General features: G+C 38.3%; 4 protein-coding genes across 4 annotated transcripts; 1 reads left to right on the top strand and 3 right to left on the bottom strand.

The window, feature by feature from the left end:
- Positions 1 to 146: 146 nt before the first annotated feature.
- Positions 147 to 3576, bottom strand: LOC133743385 (receptor-like protein EIX2). Its single transcript, XM_062171308.1, has 2 exons — positions 659 to 3576; positions 147 to 490 (listed from the first exon to the last, which is right to left on the bottom strand). The coding sequence occupies exon 1, from the start codon at positions 3452 to 3454 to the stop codon at positions 662 to 664; it is 2793 nt and encodes a 930-aa protein (XP_062027292.1). The 5' UTR covers positions 3455 to 3576; the 3' UTR covers positions 147 to 490; positions 659 to 661.
- A 64-nt stretch (positions 3577 to 3640) lies between these two features.
- Positions 3641 to 8650, top strand: LOC133743390 (uncharacterized). The gene is made up of 3 exons (XM_062171315.1): positions 3641 to 3923; positions 3999 to 4110; positions 8272 to 8650. The coding sequence occupies exons 1-2, from the start codon at positions 3844 to 3846 to the stop codon at positions 4099 to 4101; spliced, it is 183 nt and encodes a 60-aa protein (XP_062027299.1). The 5' UTR covers positions 3641 to 3843; the 3' UTR covers positions 4102 to 4110; positions 8272 to 8650.
- Positions 4371 to 7023, bottom strand: LOC133743387 (beta-amylase 3, chloroplastic). Its single transcript, XM_062171310.1, has 4 exons — positions 6414 to 7023; positions 6063 to 6273; positions 5730 to 5840; positions 4371 to 5533 (listed from the first exon to the last, which is right to left on the bottom strand). Exons 1-4 carry the CDS (start codon positions 6956 to 6958, stop codon positions 4742 to 4744), a joined length of 1659 nt encoding a protein of 552 aa, XP_062027294.1. The 5' UTR covers positions 6959 to 7023; the 3' UTR covers positions 4371 to 4741.
- A 9182-nt stretch (positions 8651 to 17832) lies between the features above and the next one.
- LOC133746111 (uncharacterized) lies at positions 17833 to 21861 on the bottom strand. The gene is made up of 8 exons (XM_062174274.1): positions 21657 to 21861; positions 21495 to 21569; positions 21348 to 21416; positions 20634 to 20708; positions 20481 to 20552; positions 19333 to 19941; positions 18744 to 18815; positions 17833 to 18228 (listed from the first exon to the last, which is right to left on the bottom strand). Exons 1-8 carry the CDS (start codon positions 21768 to 21770, stop codon positions 17998 to 18000), a joined length of 1317 nt encoding a protein of 438 aa, XP_062030258.1. The 5' UTR covers positions 21771 to 21861; the 3' UTR covers positions 17833 to 17997.
- Between the last annotated feature and the right edge of the window lie 381 nt (positions 21862 to 22242).

Genomic DNA, 22242 nt, shown 5'->3' with positions numbered 1-22242 from the left:
AAAAAGAATGGTATGCTTAATATTGAAATGTTGGATTCTCATCTGGACTCAAGTTCAAATACTAAGAGACATGGATTACTATTATAGTGATCAAGTTAGATTGACATAAATGAAACTTCTGGAAAACAAGTTGAATAACACAAACATGATCAAGTTAGATTGGAATAGATACATTGAAATGCTCTGGAATGGGACATTATATAACTGCAGCTAATAACTTTGAAATCAATCGAGAAAGCTAGGTTTAAATTACAGCCAGAAAGATTAGGAAGCTAAATAGAGGTCTTGTTGCATGGAATAAAAAGTTATGCCAACTCATACTACATACAATCCATTATTCATACACATATCTCAAGAGAAACAAGCATAAAATTTATTTCTTGCTGAAAGAGAAAGCAACGACATCTGAAAACCTTCAACATACTTTAAGCCTTGAATTTTTCCACTTCTGGGAAATTAGGCTCATCATTTCCCTGAATGCCAGAATCTCCTAACATCATGTCAAAACAATTGACAGTCAAAAAACAATATTTCTAAAAGATTGAACAAATATTTTGTGTTTCCAAATGATTGTTATACCATAAATTTGAAGAGTTTAAGTATATCTAGCCAGAAATATAAACACTAGAAAAAATAAGTATTATGTAGCTTAGTTTACCATTTATCTTTGAAGTGTCCTCCGCACTTTTGCCTTGGTTTTGACATAAATCCAATCTTTTGCATTGTCCAAGAATCTGAAATAAGCATATCTTCGAGAAGTCTTAAGCAGTAAACTGCCGCAGACCATCCAAAATCCAGTGACAAATCCCAGCACTGCACTAATAAAGATTCCAAGGTTGAGACCGTCACTAACCTGTTCTTTGTTATCAATTTCAGTTCCTCTCGCGATTCCATCATCTTGAACTGTTCCTTCTCCTGGACAACTTTGTGTCAGCGGTGGTCCACAAAGTCCAAGATTTCCCATATATTGAGAAGCATTAAAACCCTGAAGTTGGGTGCCTAATGGAATTCTTCCTGACAAGTTGTTGTGTGATAAGTCCAAGACACTAAGAAAGTTTAAGCTCGCAAAACTTGTAGGAATTTTACCAGATATCCGGTTTCTTGACAAATCAAGAGATTCCAACATCTTCATGTTACCAAAGTCTTCAGGAAGCTTTCCCGTCAATTTGTTTCTAGACAGGTTCAGAGAAATCAACTCTGTCATACTTGCTATACTTGGTGGAATTTCTCCAATCAAATAGTTGCTTGAAATGTCAATGCTTCTCAAACGGTGAAGATTTTCCCTAAACTCAATTTCTATTCCCTTCCACACAAGTTCCACAATAAAACCATCAGCTCCAGTATCATCAGCCAAAGCGGTTATGTTATTGAAGCAATGTGGCAAGCCTCCTGAAATATTGTTGTGAGAGAGGTCCAAAACATGAATGCCAGCTAGACTGCACAGGGAGAAGGGTATGATTCCATTAAACTCATTTGACCGTAAGCGTAGAGTCAACAAGTATGTAAGGCTTTGGCCAATCCATGTTGGTATCTTTCCCGACAAGTTATTGTTGCCAAGGTCAACCATAAATAATCTGGTACAGTTCTCTAACGAAGGCAATTCTCCTGAAAAGTTGTTATCATGTAAACGCAATACCCCAATTCCCTGTAGATTGCCTAACGAGCTTGGTATTTTTCCAGATAATTTATTCTTTCCCAAATCCAACACTTGCAATTCTTGAAATTGCATCCAACAATTAGGAAGCTCCCCAGACAATAGGTTCTTAGAAATGTCAAGATACTCCAAATTTGGAGCCTGCGTTGCACATAAGGAAGACAAAGGTCCTGAAAATCTATTATTCGAGAGATATAGGCTTTGTAGCATAGGAGAAAATGATGGCAATGCGCCAGAAAATAGATTAGAAGACAAGTTGAGAGAAAGCAAGCTTGTCGATGACAGATTCGGTAGTTTCCCATGGATTTGGTTCATAGAGAGATCTAAGTAATCCAAGCCAGAAAATAGATCCCAAACCTGGATAGGCAATGATCCTGATAGTCCAGCATTAGAGAGATAAAGAGTAGTAAGATTTGTCTGCGTTAGAATCCGCTTGAGAAAAGTTGGGCCCACCTTGCAAGAGGACATGTATAACGTAGTAAGTTGAAATGGTGGATTCCAATCAGAGCTCAGGTTGATAGAGAAATGGTTATTAGAAATGGCTAGAGACTGTAAACGAGAGAGGTTCAAAAAGTGGGCTTCTGTTATGACACCACTCAAAGAATTCCCGGAGAGAAATAATGTTTCAAGGCTAGAGAGTTGCCCGACACTCTCGGGTAGAGACCCATTTACTTGATTGCTGTCAAGATATAACACTCTTAACTTTGAAAACCGTTTCAAATCTGGCCAGGACCCCCAAAATTGGTTAAAACCCAAGTCCAAGGTCTCAAGTGTGTTCTCAGCACAAGACAAGGTTTTAACAGAGTGCTCAATGTTTTCAGATAATTGGTTGTGATATAAGATCAACGACTCTAAGCTGCATAAGTTTTGAAAGCCTTTTGGTATCCCACCTTCAAGTTGATTGGAAAAGAGATCAATATGGACAAAGTTGCTGCTGACATTGGCTATCCAATAAAATATTGAAGAATTAAGATGATTGTGAGAGAGGTCAAGCAGTTGAAGAGAGGTGGAAGAATTAATAAAGGAAAGTGATCTTAGATTGACATCAGGAAGGTTACACTGGGATAACTGAAGCTCTGTCAGTAAAGTGAGCTTGCTTAAAGATAGTGGCCAATTCACAACCTTTGACAAATCTAGATATGACATGTTCAGGTATCTCAAGGAAGAAAGATGAGATAACCACTCAAGATTTTCAGAACTAACAACTTCGTTACCGTAAAGATCAAGAGTGTGCAAATTAGAGAGGTTTCCAAGTTGGGGAGGAACATGTCCACTGAAATTAGCACCTGCAAGTTTGAGTTCTTTCAATTGACTCAAAGAGCCAATGAACTTAGGAATGATCATTCCTCCAAAATCATTATAACTGAGGTCCAAGTAATTTAGATATCGCAATTCAAGTAGTGAAAGACTAATTTCACCTCTTAAAGGAACTTCTGTATAATTGAAATATCCAAAGGAGAAATCAAGTCTGGTGACATGACCTGTTTGGTTGTTGCACGCTATTCCTCTCCACTTGCAGCAATCTTTCTTGTTTTCCCAAGAGGCAAGAGCATTGGACTCATCCACAAGGCCTTGTTTGAACTGGAGAAGAGCATGCCTTTCAGTCTCCAAGCACATAATGTTGTTGGAGCTTCCAACACTAGAACAACAAATAGCAGAGGCAATGGCCAGGCACACAAGCCCAACCAAAACATAATGCTTAGACCTGATTATGGTGAAAAACATGATTATGAAGATGATATGCAACCTGCAAAGTGAAATATATATAGTTGAAGCAAAAGGATTTTGGAAACTACACATGTATAATCATGGAAACAGTAATGGAGTTGCTTCAGTCCATTCCAAAGCAAGTCTCTGGAAATTGGTTGACTTTATTGACAAAATTTGGAAAATGGTTCTTTCTTCATTGGTTACTAGTCTCTGTCTTACATAATGATAGAAGATGACCCAGCACAACTTATATGACTATTGCTGGGGATGCTTATCATGTGGGGATGCGTATATGACTAGTCTCAGTTTTGTTCCATCATTCTTTGTTTCTCTCCGTTTTGAATGAATACTGGTTTTTGTGATATTAAAAAAAAAAAAAAAACTAGAGCCCAAAGCCCTTAAGTTCTCTTCTAAAATTGAGAAAACTCGCTTACCGTATTTGTTATTTTGTTTTGTAAAACCTCTCCTTCTCTCTATTCATGAAAATGAAAATGGAGAAAGCTTTCAGTCTGGTTCAGACAATTGCAGTGGCAACAGTCTTCTCTGCTGTTTCCGGCTGGTACTTACTTACTTTCTCTCTCACTTCCCGGAATTCCATTCTTTTCAAATTTTAACAAATAATTTTGTGAATCAGGTACGGCTTCATGTTTGGAAGTGAATCTGCTCGCAAAGAGCTTGGAAGCTTAATCCAAGACCTTCGCCGCCAGAATCCCAATTCCGATCCACCTCATTCCTGACTTCATTGGGTACTTCCATTCTCTCACTCACTCACATAGTTATTTGTTTACTAAAGAATTTTAATTGGGTGTGCTTGGTTGGGTTTAATGTGTGCTCTTGTTGCAACTGAATGTAAAATTGATTCAAAACTAAAAGGGTTTCTTTCACTGTTAATGCCAAAAGCAGAGGACTTGGGGTAGAATTACAAGACTTGAGTAAAATCCCAATGCTGTAAGATTTAATATGAGTCTTCCATTTCCAGTACTATAGCTTATATTGAAACAATAAGCAAAGAAAATAGAGATTAGTGATTATATATTGGAAGTTGTAGATGCTTCACTAAGAAACATGAATGCATATTACTCGACACATGGGACTAGATTGACAACTATTCTCAAGACTCATCTGAACATCCCCTAAACTAGATGAAAACCTGGTTTGAATGAACATCAACTGACCATTCAGGTAATGGAGACATATACAGGGAATTGTTTAACCATCATAGGCCTCAGCATCTGATGCCAAGTATGGTTTGCTTATAATTAAGTACTCCTTTAATCCCTCACTCTCTCCCTATTTTTTTTTTCTCGCTATATTACAGTAATTAACTTTATACTCAGATACTCTGTTTGTACATAAAGATGCACTTAAGCAAATTTTCTACACAAGAACAGTTTCCTTTTCTTCCTGCACATTCTTTTCTTTGATAAAACGGACAAAAAGGTCAGTGCCAGTGGAGTCGCACTTTGACAGCCTTTCATTCCGGCCACCTTCAGCCATGCCTTTCACAAATTCAACCATGTTCCGCCAGTTGTCCCCTTCGAACAATCTCTTATTCAATCTTAGGTATGTGAAAGCACTCAACGCATTGCCGGAATCTGATCTGCTTGTGGCCAAAACTTGTCCATATGCACCGGAATCATACCTCTCCAGTGCATTCTCTCCTGCAAGTTCAATTCCAGCACTCTTGGTTGCCATCTTTACTTGCCGGACTAACCCCTCAGGAGAGCAATTTGCATTGTCAGGCTGTTCCCCATCTTTCATTTCCATGCAGGTGAAGTTTAATACAACCCCATGTTTGCTGAACATTTTTGCTGTTGGTATGTAACCATCTCTAAGTCTAGTATTATAGTAGCCAGCTGTTAATTCAGCAGCATGGGATCTTGTTCTGTAGTGCCAATGAATCCCAGCTACCTTTCCAGATAGTTTAGCTCCAGTTCCTTGGAACACTCCTTTTGCAGCTGCCAGGAGTCTATCTCCATGCCTTAATAGCTTCTCTGAGTACCATTCGAGGAAGAACTGTCCATACTCGGTATTCCAGGTTCCATCTCTTTTGAAAAATCCGGTGTCTTCAGGGAACTGATTGTACTGGCCGGAATCATGGGGTCCAGTCCTTCCCCAATCTCTCTTTCCTTGTGCCTCTGCTGATGCTTCCAGGGAAGCTTTCATGTACTGTGACAAAAAAAAACCTTGTTTAGAAATAACATATATACCAATTTTTTTTATTTAGAAATAACATATATACCAATATTCTCTACAATCTTTTAGGTGCCTTTATGATCGATTTTGATATGATCCAATTTAGGGCCATTTTGTTGGTAGCATAATTTAAAATTAAAGTAAAACTCCTTTTATTTACAATGGTTACCTTGTCATAGCATTGAAATTCTCCAATTCCGGGAAACTTCCATGTTCCATTGCTCTCTGGATAAGCAGGATATCTGAGTTCACCACAAGGACCCATACCGACTTGAATTTCCTGCAGAAATAGTTGAAATTGAGTCTAACCTTTTAAAAACAAGTTCCTTATAAACTCAACTTTATATTAAGAGTAAAAAATTAATATTGATTGATTTACTACCAAGTTGTCTTAATTAGTTTGCTCTGTTTAATAGTTTCTTTCTGGGAACACTTGCAAATATATGTGTTTAATTGTTTAGCACATCAATTGGAGTTAACATGTTTGTTGCAAGTATCTTACCACAATAACGTCTCCCAAGTAATCTCTGAATCTGTCATGGAAGCTCTTCATGTAGTCGGTGTAAACCTGGATGGGCGTTCTTCCTCCGAGAACAGGCAATGAATCACAGCCCAAGGATATGTACTCAGGATTCCTTCTGCCAGATTTGTCTGTGTACACAAGGTCAGGGTTCTTGCTTATCTCTTCAAGCACCCATGGAGGCAGTGGAATACTGAAAATTAAAAAAAAAAAAAAAAATGATTGTTTAGCAAGTAAATCAGCTCATAAAACTACACATAATTTCTTTCTACTCCTAATTACTTCTTGATCTATATCCCGAACCACTATATTAAGTTTAAACATGTCATATACCTGCATGAGTCTCCAACATTTCCTCCACACTGATGGAAAGACATGACAACTTGAATCTTCAAGCCATGCTTTTGGACCAAGTTCACAAGCTCAGCATACCCTTCCCAGTTGTACTTGGAAGGTCCGTCTTTCTCGACCAATCCCCACCAAGCATCCACCATAACTCCTTCTACTCCTGCATTCTTCAAAGCCATCAAACTCACATTCATTGCTCTTGGCTTGTTCAAATGCCCTCCATGCGTCACTGTGTCTAGTGGAAGCATCACATACACAGGCACCTTCTTGGAGTCGTTGTTATTGCTGGTATGAGCTATATTTGGGAGTGCGTGAAGCAACTCCCTCGGGAGATCATCAGTGGTGGTGCTCACCCTGATTCTTTCCTGGAAGAGCTGTGCTTCTTGCAGGGAACTCTTTGCCCGGATGCGGCATGATGGCTTGATTTGCGCAAAGCAAACTACACCGGAGGACTCATCGGAGCTCTTCAGGCTTTTGGAGTACTCTTTAAGATTAATGAAAGACGTTGAAGAACGAAGCGTTAACGTCATTTAATTTTCTGCGAGTTTGGAAGAGAAGAGAGAGAAAGTGATGAGAATGGTGAAGGGTTGTGTGCCTATTTATAAAAATAGATTCCCTGTTTAAGCAGTGTTTGAAGGAGACAATGTTGGTGGGCTCTTGTTTAAAAGTGAAAAAGTGCAAAAGATCAAAATTAGTCAGCCTCACTTTTCTAAGACATGTTCACTGCATACGTGGCTACACCTCTTCCATTCTTCTCAATATTCTGCATCAGCATAACATTTGAATCTTAGCGGAAAAAAATTTCAAATTTTTAAGGGACATACAGGTGACCTCTGAGAAAACTATAACGTTACTAAGTAGAAAATTTAGTCATATATTAATCTCTTAACCTATTTTTGAATAGAATAGAGAACTTAGATATTTTAGAAAGCTCGACGGTTGAAGCTGTAACAGACAGGCATGCATCTTAAGCCGGATATTCAGATGCTTGATGAAATATCTTGAGCTGATGAATCATACTCTTTCTGATATTTTCAACAATACACCTGTTATTTGCATCTGTCATATTCCAAGTTTTTTTTTTTTTTTTTTTTTTTTTTTTTTTTTAAGCCTAGTCACTCATCCGTAAAACCTTGTCGAGCAATTGAATGGAAGTTATTGTTTGGATGGATACAGTCATTAACCAACTCCTGCTTATTATGATTTTATCCAGAAATATATTTCGAACAAAATCTGGGTTTTCATGTTCTAGCTAGGCAAATTATCTTCAACCTTTGTTCTCAGAATTTTGCAAAAGATATGCATGGTATAATGCATTCTAGCTAGGTTTATCTTGCTTTGCAGAATGAGGTTCTTCTTTGTGAAATGTTTATTTATTAGCTGGAACACGAGAGAAAGTTACTGAGCCATAACAATTAATCTATCCCTGAAATCAGCATTTTTGTTAGGTGAAGTTAAAACAAAGACCAAGAAAATATACTACATATCACTTGTTGTGATAATTATTGGGTGGTTTTGTTTGTCACAGTGTAGCAAACCCCACAAATTAGCTAGGGTCTCTTTGGTCCAAGTTCTCTCCTACACACTGCAAATATTTTTGTGGATCACAAAATATCTCAGACTTGGGAAATTTTCTTGGGTTGAATTGGTTTAGGATAAGAAGTTCTTCTCCTTTGGGGGGAATAGCGTGTGGTTGTAACAAAGTCCTTCTTTCGTTTCTCATTCTCTTGGAGTCTCTCTCTCTTATTCCCCATTCAAACTCAACCCTCTTCGGTCATTTGGCATTTCTTTCATTTTTCAATATTTTTGTTGCATATTTCTCTAATTGACTGATTCCCTCCAGATTGCATTCTTTCGGAAAAGCTTTAGTTGCCCACGCCTCCCTCTTGCAATCGGACCACCAGCGAGCAGGTGATGTGTAATTGTGCCCCATCTCAATCACATTGTCAGCAAGTTAGCAACCGCGTGATGACTAGATATGAAAATGAGCTATGTGCGTATGACTGTTTCATCTCCAAGAATTTTTGGTATATTGGGCCGGTTTTGTATTGTATAGGATCAAAAGCTAAATATGTATGTCTAGCTATACTTTCCTTATTCCCACTACAGTTCTGAAACCAAGCTAATGATGAGAACTTCAGGCCAAGGATTCCTGTTGATGACAAGGACAGTGAAATGCATTGCTAAGGACAGTTTAAGTATGCATGAGTTTTTGAAGTCGGTCCCGTTCGTCTAAGTTTGGTCGATTCTTGCTAGCTAAGAAAAAAGAGATTAATTCGAATATCTCCCGGGATCTTGATGTTGATACTTTCCTTGAGGGCCGTGTACTCGTTAGGTCTACCATTACTACTTTTGTGGAGGTTATGAAACCTTACCCCCTTCAACGTTTTCACTCTCTCCTCCTTTCTCTCAAAAAGAAAGGGAAAAGGACTTGTTAACAACTATGTTTGAGAGAGAACTGATTGAGAAATTGAATTCAAAACCAAATGTAAGAATTGTTAAAACATTTTGAATTTGAATTATAAGACAGGGAGATCAGATGGTAATTAACAAGTGGGTTCACCTTTTTATCATTTCATTTCTTGCTTGTCCGCCAAAGTTTCTTCACATTCATGCCCAAAAAAATGCTCCTCCAATTTAGAAGACATAATGGGATACTGGGATCATTTTTTTTTTTGGTTTCCTTGTACAAACGAAACTAAAGCAAAGGGAAAAGAGATTCAAACTCTAGCATTTGAGTACATTGTGTTGTACAGAAATAAAACATATTCTCCTACCAAGACTACCTAATTTCATTGACAAACGTAACATATATATCCTCCCAATGCAATGAAATTAGGTCGTGTAGGTAACTATGACAAAACAAGTAGATGGAATATTAAGGACCCCATTGGCTTGGTGTGTTTCACACTTGGTACTACACAATGGAGCTATGATTGTCTTCATCGATGGTGGCTAGTAGTGCAAATGTGTACTGGCCCCCCCTGAGTTTGATGCTTCATAATATTGCAAAGCTTGAAGCTTGTACACTGGCCCCCCACATGTGGTTCTCCATTTCTGATGTTTATATTTCCCTCGCAAACTGGCTCTTTGCTTTGCTTAATTTGTGTGGCACCAAACCAATTTCTCATTATCAATTGCATATTGTTGACGTGTAACAGATGTGGCAAACCAATTGTTAGCTTTCCTTTACTCATTAACCAACAAAAGAAAAACTGTTGAAGGATGTCGACATAATATGTGCCTCCTCAAATTAGGGTTTAGAGTTGTAATAGGAAAGTATTCTAGGTATTCAATTGTATTCGGATTCTATTCCCTTTTGTGTACCTTGTAACTCCCTATATAAAGGGCTCATATTATCAATAATAAACACACAATTACAATTCTCCTACAACACGTTATCAGCACGAGTTCTAACCCTAGCCTAAAGAAAAAACCCTAAAAACTCTCTCTCATAAAAATCTGCCGCAGCCCTCCCTTGCCCACACAAAAAAAACCCTAAATCACCAAAATTGCCGAAAACTCTCCTGCAGCCCTAACCGCAGCCCCTGCTGCCCCTGCCTCCTACCGCAACCTCCTACAGCCTCCCCACTGCTGTCCAAACTGCTGCCGAACCTGCTGCTTGCTGCTGTCCAAACTGCTGCCACTTGTTGCTGCTGCTGCTGCCCCAACACGCCTGCTCCAACACGCGCGTGTTCTCAAGCCCAGAACCATCACGTAAGTTTTTGTAATTAAAGTTGCTGCTTTCATGTATTTTAAATTCTCTTATTTTCTGTAGAATTTTGGAATATAAGAATATATGAACATGTGTGGTTTTGAGTATTTAATAAGCGGAATTGTGGGGATTCACGCTTAACGAACTAAGAGCGTTCGTATGAACTAAGAGTGTTCATAATGCTTGGACTAAGAGCGTCCGTAAGCATCAAATTGTGACCATATTAAAACATCATTGTTTCGGTCTAATCCAAATTTCTTGGAAATCGATTTCTTGGTAGCATTAAGGCTCGGAAATCTTAATATTAGTTTTCGTGGAAGCATTGACTCCGAAACTAATCCGTTCTTGTTTCTCCTTTTTGGATATCAAACTTGAAAGAGCTCGATTTTACTCCATTGGATTCTACGGGCATGAGATATTTATTGCCTACACTCCAAGAGCCCTGTTCTAAAGGAACCGCTCAAGACTCACAAACTGAGATAGATAATTCCAGGGCACTTACCCTGATGAAGCGCCACATGGGGATGACACTCCAGTTTGAGTACATGAATGAGGATAGCGCTAGAAACCTTTGGGTAGCGCTTCGTGAATATTTTAACAATATTCACAATTTTCCGAACTTAGAAGCATGATGGAATTATCTCTGCTTCTCTAACTTTGACAAAGTTATGGAATATTGTTTGGAAGCTCTCCGCATCAGACATTGATGCATGCCTGTGAAAAACTATCACAGAAGAACAATTGATTGAGAAAACCCTCAACACCTTCCCTGTCTATGCTATGAGGTCCTCTGATTTATTCCTGACTCATGTAAACGCAAGACGGATCACAAATTTCCATCAGCTAATTGGAGCTATGGCATGTGTTGAAAGGCACAGCCACGAACTTTGTGAATGCAAAATATGGTAAGCCTCAAGATGGCTACCATGAGCATCGTTCAATGGCTAGAAGAAGTCGCCATGGATGATATGATCAACATGCTCATGAAGGTCATCACCAAAGTTGGCAAATACATGACCAAAGGAGTCATGGCGTTGAGGGTTGGGGGTTGGAGACCATGGCACCACTTTTGGCCATGGTAACACTATTCCAACGTCAATGGTCCTAGGGACCATTTATATTGCGTCAATACGCCTCAATCAAGATAGCATCCTCTACATTATGTTTTATGGAGTACTTGATCAATGGTGATCAAGACATCGAGTTCAAAAAGACTTTAAATCTGGCGATGAAGACAAAATGCCGCAGATTTTTATTTCGAATAGTCTTTTATTTTTCCAAGAATTATGTAATGGCAATTATGCCTTAATCAATAAATGACAATTGCATTAACTCTTTCTCATGTGGCGCATCCAATGAAGTATGATGTCTAGGAAAGTAATTGAGATGTGGTACTTAAGAGAGCCTCGCTCCACCAACATCTCTCTCTACTTCCCTGGTCATATTTGATTGGAGTTACCAAACGGATTGAGTGACTACGATTTGTCTAAGTTTGATTTTTATTATGGATTAGACTTTGGAAACTTTGATGTAATCATTGGCTATTAATAAAGTGTCGATTCTTTTACTTAATGTCTTGGACATACCTTATTTAATTCGAACTTTATTACATAAGAGCTAATGGTTTTCATGTGGAAACACATTATGAGAATGGACATAGTTCCTTTGCATTACCTCTAATAACTAAGGACATAAACGAGTATTAGAGAAACTTATGTGTCGCTCTAGTGGGTTGTATGCAACCACTATTCGAGTTATTGAATCCAACCATGTCATGAGAGACGACTTATGGGATTCTGACACATATAGGCTTTGGCATGACCGTTTGGTACACCCAAGTCGTGACATGATGATCCGTGTATTAAAAGACTTCACACAGACATCCATTTTTAGAACGAAGAAAAGTAAGAACCAAGAATTGGTTCGAGGAGCTGCACATGTGCCTCATGGCGCCATGATTGTGCAAGACCGGCCACACATGGCCGGCGCCGCCTACCCCCTGCGGCAAATACATGGCATTGACGCCATAAACTCCTCTCTCTACTTCTCAAGTCCATTTTGACATTGTGGCTTAACCAAAACCTTCATTGGTTGATTATAAGGCCCATGTTTCGTTCTGTAAAGCCTGTTCTTTAGGATTGAGACCATCCTATGCAAAGGAGATTGAAGAAATAATTTCATTCTTACAAAGAATCTAAGGGAATTCTGTGGTTTGGATCAACCAACTTGCGGACCGTATAGATGTTTTATGGCGTTGGTTGATACGCAAACACGCTGGTCACGTGTTGTGCCATTATCCACTCGTAATGCTGCTTATACTACACTCCTAGCACATAACATATGGCTACGGGCTCACTACCCAGATCATCCCATTCAGTCAATTTGACTTGATAATGCTAGAGAGTTTACAACGAAAATTTTCGATGACTATTGCATATCATTGGGTATTGATATCAAGTATCATATTCCCATGTACACACCCAATAGGTCTGGCGGAAAAGCCACCATTAAAAGACTACGATGGTAGCCCGGACTTTGGTAATGCGCACCAATATTTCCGCTTGGGTTATGCAAATATCGCATGCAGCTATGCTAATTCGTCTACGACTCATAGCAGTCACTCAACTTTTATTTGTGTTACAGCTAGTGACTGGATTCAAGTCTAATATCTCGTACTTATGCATATTTGAGTGTGTGGTTTATGTGCCAATTGCGCCGCCACAGCGCATCAACATGAGTCATTGCAACGAATGCATATATATATTTGTGTTGGACATAGGCCTCCAACTATAAGTCCGCTACGTAGAACCCTTGACAGGCGATCTCTATTTCGCTGGACTTGCGAATTGTCACTTTGATGAGACAGTCTTCCCATCGTTAGGGGGAGATTAGAACGTCAATGTTCAACAGGAATGACAGGAATTGTCGTGGTCTGTCCCTACTATGTCTCATCTTGATCCCCTAAAATTGACGAGATCACATAAACCTGCTGCAAGGATTGATGTCCCCATAAGAGGACATGGTGCCACCCAGAGAAGATGGGTATGGCACCACCACCATGGATGGTGGGATGGTGACGCCACAAGGTGGCATAATGGCGTCATAGGCCATGGGTTCCGCTAGAGAGCGTAGGAGACCCATAGGTTCGATGGATTTTCGCCCTAAGAAGAGAGCGAGTTTGGCACAACTTGATCCATTGATCATTGATACTCAAAATCCGTCTCATGAGAATATTTTGGATTGTGGTTATGTCCAAGAGACATCGTTGGGGGACGCCTCAATGTTAGAACCAATTCCTGAGAATATAGAGATCTCTATGAACTACACTAGTGTACATGAGGATGTGGAATTGTTGAGAACAATGACATCGAACCTTACTCCGTTGAAGAATGCCAACATAGAGAAAATTGGCCTAAATGGAAAGATGCGATCCAGGTTGAATTGGATTCACTAACGAAGATGAAGGATTTCGGGCCTGAGATGCCAACACCTCCTAACATAAAACCTGTTGACATTAATAGGTCTTCGTTAGATAGCTGACGAGAAAAAGAGATGGTAATCTCACCTTATGGCACAAGGTTTCTCACAACGCCCTGGAATCGACTACGAGAAGACATATTCTCTCGTAATGGATGTCATTGCACTCCACTACCTTGTCAGTTTGGTAGTTTCCAAATAACTGAACATGTAGCTTACAAATGTGGTCACTACGTATCTTTATAGGGATCTAGATACGGAATATAATGAAGGTTCTTGTGAACTTCATTTACCCAAGTCAAGTGGCTCTAGACCACGGAGTACGTTTGCAACGAGGTTGAAACGCTCACTAAAGTGACTACTTGATTGGGAAGGGATATGATGAACTATGCCCACGCGTTTCCATGACAAGTTCCGGATTTGTAATTGTCGCGGTTTATGTTGATAAACATAATTGGAACCCTTGTGAGTTAAGGAAAACCGCTGAACACCTGAAATCCGAGTTTGAGAGGAATGACCTTGGGAGAACACGGTTTTGTATACCGTGTCAATAGATGCTTAGGCATTTTGATAAAGTCAAAGATGCACTCCCATGGTCGTCCGTAGTCTTGGCCCTAAAAGGGATCCGTTTCGTCCCAGGGATGATGACGAAGACGTGTTAATAGCAGAAGTGCTTACTTATGTACAATAGACGCATTATTGTACTTAGCATAATACTAGACTGGACACCTCAATTATTATGAACTTGTTGGCTAGATATAGCCCCGCGCCAACGCAACGCCATTGGATTGGCATAAAGACAATCCTTCAATACTTGAGAGGTACGATTGATATGGGCTTGTTCTATCCCTACAGAGAGAAAAGAAATAACGGAAGTGTGGGATCGGACTCCACAAGGCAAAACGCCACCTTCCCTCCATCAAAATGACAACGATGTCTTGATGGGTTTTGCTGATGCAGGGTATCTCTCTGACCCTCACAAAGGTCGCTCCCAAACGGGTTATGTCTTTACCATGGGAAGCACAGCGATATCTTGGAGGTCTACAAAACAGACCCTTGTTGCTACTTCCTCAAATCATGCAGAGATTATTGCTCTACATGAAGCCGTGCGAGAATGCATATGGCTAAGGTATGTGATTAGACATATTCGAGGAACTTGTATTTATGAAGATAATGCAACTTGTATTGAGCAAATGAAATTAGGTTTCATCAAGGGCAACAACACCAAGCATATATTGCCTAAGTTCTTTTACAATCAGCAACAACATTGATCACTTCTAAAGATTGAAGTGAATCAAATCCGATCTGAGGATAATGTAGCGGACTTATTTACTAAGTCGTTACCAAAATCCACCTTCGAGAAACAAGTGAAGAGCCTCAGATTGAGAAAGTTATCCGAACTCCCATGATTGTAGCAATCAGGGCGAGATGTCGACATCAGGGGGAGGCATGATGTCTACATGTTCGATCTCGAAGAGTGAATGACGTGTTGTGCTCTTTTTGTCCTTCGACCAATGTTATTTTTGTCCCACTGGGTTTTTGTTACCTGGCAAGGTTTTTAACGAGACAACAATCAAAGCATCATCACCAAGTTTGAGCGGCACAAGGGGGAGTGTTGAAAGATGTCGACATAATGTGTGCCTCCTCAAACTAGGTTTTAGAGTTGTAATAGGAAAGTGTTCTAGGTATTCAATTGTATTCGGATTCTATTCCCTTTTGTGTACCTTGTAACTCCCTATATAAAGGGCTCATATTATCAATAATAAACACACAATTACAATTCTCCTACAACAAAAACAGATAATTGAGATGCCAAGGATTCGAGGGTCGAGCATCATCAAGTAGGACTTGTTGATGCTTCTAAGAGAGACCAACATTGGAGCAAGATCGAGTAACAATCTTTTCTAACTTCCATTCCCCGCAAATCCCCAAACGTTAATGAGAATCCTTCATTTCCATCTACTAGAAGGAATATAGGAATTGCATTCCCAAAAAATTCATTCTACAAACTAAACGGACCAAAGTCTTGATTACGAAGGAGAAAATCTTAGCCATCACTGTTGTACACCGTGATCTTACAGTAACTTAAGTAGTTGTGTGCTAATCATGTAAATGAGTACGAAAGAAAAGGTTTCATTAAAAAAGTTATTAACCTCGCTACCAATTGTTGCTTGGACTGGTTTTTACTTAATTATTGTTTGTTAGGGTTTTTTTTTTCAATACTTATTGTCCTGTATTACAAATCCAAAGGTTATGAATTCATGATTGTGATTTGTATTTGACCATATTACTCTATAAATTAAGTTTTAAAGTTCATTGTACAATATACAACACACCTGCTAAGATCAAATTCAAAACAAATCTTACTATGTAGACAAAATCCAAGCAGAGAATTCAATAACATATTAATTCCTTAGTTCCTTAGCTTCTGTTTCTTTCTCGTGATATTTAAATTTTGAATTACTACTTAGGCTCTCTTAGCAACCGTAAGAATGCTAGTTGGAAAACCTATAATCTTAGTAGTGCTTTGCATTAATTACTCTATTAATCCTTTTAGATATGAAGCAGGATGAGTCCCTAAATCCTAGTGAGATGGCATCCACATATCAAGCAGGATTTAAATCTTATAGTTATTATGCATCAACAACCATAGAACATAGTCACAAATAGTACGTGGAGGACAAATAAGCGCCTTTTTGAGTTTAGAAGATACAAAGATCTAAAACTTGAAAATGTCAAGTACAGCTATAACTCTATAATACAAAGACCTTAGTACTAGCATTCCCAAAAAAAAAATCTTAGTACTAGATATTTTTCTGAAAATATCTTCTAGAATAAGATATTTCTTCATGGAAATTTGGAATTGAGGATTTGTTTTTAAGGTACTGATATTTTATTGATAGAGAGACCTAGCAATGGGGAGGGAACATTTACACAATCTTCTGTACCTAGCTATCCCTTTCACATGTCTCTGTTAAATTTCCAAATTATTGACTGTATTATAAGTTATGAACCAGGAGAATCCTCCACCCAAAATTCATCCAAAATGAATGTACTAGCAAGGTGCGCAAGCCAATGAGTGACACCCATTTACTTCCCAGAAGACATGTATAAGAATAATAAAATTGAAAGCATGCATATAACGTTTACAATTATTCAAAATTATTAACACCAACCTCAAACAAGTCTTCATCTTCTCTGGTAAGGGCATTTAACACCATAACATACAGTCACTTTCAAACTCCACTTCGCTCCATTGTTGATGTATAGCGACTAGCATCCCCGCATGAATTGCTTCAATCCCAGCCTTCAAATCTTTTAGTAAATAGGATTTTTTTTTTAGCTAGTAGATATAAAAAAATTTAAATGAAAAATTAAATAGCATAGTAGATGAATGTATTCCAATCAAAGAAACTTTTTGCAACTAAGGACCAAGATTCCCTTAAGAAAAAAAAAAAAGCACCAATATGGATTATGAAAAATTTTGTGGGAGGACTTTGCCGACAAATACATCACCGGTAAAGTTCCTTTAAAAATTGTTTTGGAGAACTTTACCGTCAACTAAGTTGCGGGCAAAAGTGTTCTTTTTACCATTGAGACCTTTGCCTAAGAAACTTCGTTGGCCAAAATTATTTCCGACAATATTTCATCGACACAAAATTTATTTTATATTTGAGAGCTTTGCTAACTAAATATTGGTGTGGCCCAAAACCATTTGGTCTAGTGGTATAAGTCTCCTCTTTGTGAGTGAGAGGTCGTAAGTTCGACTTACAATAGACTAGTTCTTATATATGAGTTGTTTACTTAATAAAAAAAAATATATATATATTTGGTGTGATCTTTTGGACTGCATATCGAGTCTGTAAGAACTGAATATTAAGCATCAATTCTTGCGGCAAAAGTAACAGTAATGAAATGGTAAATATTAAGCTTGACACGGATAATTTCTTGCGGCAAAAGTAACCAATTTCTTTGTAGCCTAGATAGGATGAGAGGGGCAGCAAAAAGCCCAGATCTTCGCCGCATAAGAAACCACTATATTTTTTATGCCCCAACAGAAATGGAGCTATACATCTGTTGTGTAAGAATGTGAAACAACTGGCTGGAAGGGGAAACAATAAAAATCATGGTAACTATGCAGCATCCATATCAGGCTGTATACTGTGTATCCACAAATGAATCATGGTAAATTATATGAAGACAGACATGAAATTCAGCAGATTTCAATAGATATAATTTTATTATAATGGTGACCCACTCCAGAACTCGTTATTTTGACTGTCCTGCCCTTCAGTATATTCAGAGTTACAGTATAATTTCACACACTCATGAACTCTTATAACAAGATTAGTTGTTTAGCCCTAAAATCTGAACTCATCACTCTCCCATTGGAAACACAGATCCAATTCTATCTCCAAAGCGATAGCATTTGATGTTAACTGGGTATGGACCCAGCTGAATGTGGTTGTCCTCTCCACCCATGTAGAAACACAAGGTATACAATGCAACTTCAAATTCTGGGCTCACCCCAACTAAAGTGCTTGATACGGCTTTCAGGACACCATTCCATTCGAACTGGATTGTAAGCAACTGGGTTTCACAGTCTGGCTGCAATTTAGTACAGATAAAGTTTGCCGAAGTTAGAGAAGGAAGACTCATATTCAAGTATTATGCAGACTGTTGAGAAAAAATATATAATACCATTACATGATACTTGGTGATCATTCCCACAATGAGACTACGGAGTACTTAAAAAGAAGGGTGCATTGTTCATCATTATTTCAAATAAAATGGTACCATAAACTGAACAGAAACTGAAGTTAGTGTCGTAGCTAGGCTTCAATTTTCTTTCAGAGTAGTCAATATATGCTAAAAGTCTCCATCAATAAAATAGATTAAATCTAGAGTGTTATTATTAACAATAGACACAGTCACCGACTCCAAATCCATATTTTACTATCTTTCTGCTCTCTTTAGAACAACCAAATGACTAGTGCAGGCCATCAATACACATTCGGAAGCTCCATATATGAACAGAAAGAGTGATAGGAATACATCTTGTTTCAAGTTTCTACTATGTTGCAGGCAATCACAGTGACAGAAGCTAGGATAGAATAACTTACAATTTCCCCACGTCGACGAGGGAATATATAACCTTGATAGTTAACCGTTCCTTTTGCTTCTTCAAGGTAGAACTGCAAAGCAAATCATAAAGATGCTTAGCATTCACATCAAAGAACTTCGGAAGATCAGAATGAAGAAAATAATTATTACACATGAACAAAATAGATGAAGGGAAAACCCATAATGATGGCATCATTTTGTTCGCGTAGCTATCAAAGAAAAAGTCAGAAAAGAAATACCATAAACAGAAAATCACTAACTACCTATGGTGAAATTGCAACCAGTTCTGACTTTAAAATGATTACTAGATGGATACTCCTTTTCATTTTTGTTAAGTCTTCTTGGGATGAAAATCTACCAGTCTAAAATTATTGAATCCTATAAAATTCCATGTGGAAATCCACTGAATATGCTAATACATTGTCCTAGCTTACTTCCAATTCAACTCAACTAAACCATAAAAGAAGGGAGCAAATAAAAGAAATCAACTAACGACACCAGATGCACAAGTCATCAATAAGTTACCTTGACATAATAAGATACATAGACACAAGTACCATAAGCAAAGAATCAGTTTTATAGCACAACCTGAATCCAATTGTGGAAGCCAGAAACCTCTTCTTCACCACGCTGCTTAATTTCTCCCACAAAAACATGTTCAAAAGCAGAGGAACAACCAGAAGTGCCACCACGTCCATAAAGATCAAACCAAAGAGCAGTCATTGTTCTTTTAAACTCTTGATAGTTCTCAGATACAATGCCCTTGCGTGAGAGATATCTGTGCAGATATTTAATGGGAGCAGTTCTGCTGATTTCTTCTATGAATGCAGCTTGCTCCTGTTTCTCCTCAGATGTGATGACTTCTCTGCTGCCTTCATTTGGGTTGTAGTTATCTAAAAGAGAACAGAAACGAGAAAAAGTAGGCCTTCTGAACACATCTTCACTCAGCCAGGTAAATAAGTTTCCTTCTGCTAAATCTCCCCTATGGTAAACCTTCTTCCCTTCACCACAGTCAATTTCATAGTCCTTTCCAGGCACTAAACGGTTTGAATCAAGTTCCCAGAATCTATTGCAAGCTTGTGACAGATCAGCAAGCTCGTCTTCTGAAGGTTCTATGCCAGCACCTCCTTCAACCTCATCAGAGTATTGTTGCTCACTGGCAGGCCGTTTATATCCCTGCCACCGGTCCTTCTGAACCTGTGTGGATTTGTCATTTTGTGTGCATTACAAAGTGAGAATAGAAAATTATTTCTTCTTACTTAAAACTAATAAAGCAAGACCTGTAGGAAAAAGAACAGAGTTGTATGATATAGCACACTTAAAAGGTAACAAGCAAATACTGTGAAAGCAATTAAAATTTATATCATTACTATATAATTCAATAATTCAAGTTTATATTCTAGTAACAAGTACAACTGAATAAAAGTGCAAATTACTGAAGTTAGTAGTTCTAAGCCCTTTCCGGACCCAAGTTCATAAGTTAAAGTTATTTTATTTTATTTATTTTTTTTTTTTTTAAGAGTATTGTTTTGCAGAGTGAAAAGATACTAGAAAAAGAGTTTTCAATGCTGCAGGTCTAATTTTTGTAAAGAAGAAAATCTACTGACTAAAGAAACCCTCGTACAGCAAGACCAGCTCTTTGACAGTTTACAATTGACGCTGTGCAGCAATAACATAAACGGAACTCAAATCTTTAGGTGCCTTTTCTTATGCTAGATAAACAGAAGGTAAATAACCTTGTGTGATTGCCTTGGAGGCTTCTTTCCGACAGTCTCCCAACCATCATTATTTCCTTCTTCGCCTTCCTCCTTCAATATATACAGAAACCAAAACAGTTTGAAATGGATTCCACCAAATTATAACTAATCAGATGATCAAACAAGACAAACCTTTCTGCTGGAGTAGTTTTGGTTATAACCAATTGGCCCACCATCTTCATTGTTCTCATATCTCTCATGTGTACTCTGTATCATTGATCCCGGTGAGAACATGTAGTATCAACTTATTAAGAGCTAAAAATGACATTAAAAAAAAACAAAACATAACAAATACTGCTCAAGTAGGATAATCCAAATCATTAAATTTGTAGGAAGTTATGGATTAACATTGATGGCGACTGTGACTGTGCAGTGCAGTGCAGCATTAAATGCATAAACGAACTAATAGTGCTTCCACCACAAAGACTGCTTTACATTACAGTTACCAACAAGTTTATTTTTCCTTACGCCTCAGTTATGGACTACACAATAGTGTGGGGAATTTCTGTAGCTAAATGTTCCATCAATGACCAAGTGATACACTTGGATCAGAAAATGGAATACTCAGAGAGAATTTATAATCAAACAATGCAGTTAACAAAAATTATCGTTAAAGAAACTAAAAGATCGAAGAATCAATGATTGGTATGGCCAATATTGTACATTATCATACTCTTATCAACTTCAAAATTCACATACTTTCACTCTAAACCACTTTGTAGAAAATGGGGTTTTCAGATTCAACAATGGTCCTCAAATCAACCAATCCACCATATAAACAACACAGCATACTTAAAATTCACACAAAGAAGTAGTAATAACTAAAAATACACATAGAAATTGTACCCTCTGGGGTCGCCTTGGAGGTTCCGAACTCACATTGTCCCACTCTTGACGCCCCAAGTTACTCTCTTCCTGCAAATTCACAAAGCACCACTGTCATACTAAACAAAACCAATAAAAAAAGACCCAATTGAATCAAATTATCCAAACCTGTCTATTATTCCAGTGGCTCTGGTTGTACCCATGAGGGCGATCACTGTCGTTATCCTGCTCCCCAGACACCACCTGCGCATTTTAGCAACTTTTATCAGAAAAGCAAAGTCCTTTGAAGATCTAAAGAATTCCAATTAAGCTTCATTGAGTGATGCTGACCTCCGACCAAGTGGATCTGGAGCGCTGATCGCGGTCGCCGGCAGCGGAGTCTTCCTCCTTGTTATCGCCGTGTCCGAGTGCCACGTCGATCAGACCCTTGATCAGACCCTCCATCGAAATCGAATTCTAGAGAGATAAAGTTTCAAGCTTTTAAGGCAAAATTTCAATCTTGAATGAGTGATTGAAGAAGAAGAAGAAGGTGGGTACCTGCAGTTAAAGCGAGGGAGTGGCGGGTAATGGCAACTTTGTAAATACATGCCGTTGTGTGACTCTTAGCCAATCAATTTTGTCCACTTATTTAGTCAACCTCTCTGTATTTTACTATTTTCCAATTTACGGCAGATCTCCATTTATGATACTAATAGTCATATGCCAATATAAATATAAATAATAATGACATGGTTTCAGATTATATTTCAAATGGTGCTTGGAATAAAGATAAACTTTCTATACGTTAGCAGAAATAAATTAATCTTTAAGAATCTCTATATCGCTCTTCGTGTGTGTTTCAGGCTTATGCTTTGAGCTCCAGTTATTTGAAGGCCAATCCCAGGTTCTCTCACCCAAAGATTTTGAAATACTTTCA

This window comes from Rosa rugosa, chromosome 4 (genome assembly GCF_958449725.1).
Source record: "Rosa rugosa chromosome 4, drRosRugo1.1, whole genome shotgun sequence".
NCBI lineage: Eukaryota > Viridiplantae > Streptophyta > Magnoliopsida > Rosales > Rosaceae > Rosa > Rosa rugosa.
This window is presented reverse-complemented; position numbering and strand designations above follow the sequence as displayed.

What these genes read in the sequence shown, in the direction of transcription:
- LOC133743385 (XM_062171308.1), bottom strand. Translation starts at nt 3,454, where the DNA reads ATGTGTAGTTTCCAAAATCCTTTTGCTTCAACTATATATATTTCACTT.
- LOC133743390 (XM_062171315.1), top strand. Translation starts at nt 3,844, where the DNA reads ATGAAAATGAAAATGGAGAAAGCTTTCAGTCTGGTTCAGACAATTGCA. An exon ending in TTCTCTGCTGTTTCCGGCTG is followed by an intron (nt 3,924 to 3,998) that starts GTACTTACTTAC and finishes TTTGTGAATCAG; the next exon opens with GTACGGCTTCATGTTTGGAA.
- LOC133743387 (XM_062171310.1), bottom strand. Translation starts at nt 6,958, where the DNA reads ATGACGTTAACGCTTCGTTCTTCAACGTCTTTCATTAATCTTAAAGAG. An exon ending in ACTTGGGAGACGTTATTGTG is followed by an intron (nt 5,841 to 6,062) that starts GTAAGATACTTG and finishes CTATTTCTGCAG; the next exon opens with GAAATTCAAGTCGGTATGGG. An exon ending in AATTTCAATGCTATGACAAG is followed by an intron (nt 5,534 to 5,729) that starts GTAACCATTGTA and finishes TTTTTGTCACAG; the next exon opens with TACATGAAAGCTTCCCTGGA.
- LOC133746111 (XM_062174274.1), bottom strand. Translation starts at nt 21,770, where the DNA reads ATGGAGGGTCTGATCAAGGGTCTGATCGACGTGGCACTCGGACACGGC. An exon ending in GCTTCCACAATTGGATTCAG is followed by an intron (nt 18,816 to 19,332) that starts GTTGTGCTATAA and finishes TTTGCTTTGCAG; the next exon opens with TTCTACCTTGAAGAAGCAAA. An exon ending in CTCGTCGACGTGGGGAAATT is followed by an intron (nt 18,229 to 18,743) that starts GTAAGTTATTCT and finishes ACTAAATTGCAG; the next exon opens with CCAGACTGTGAAACCCAGTT.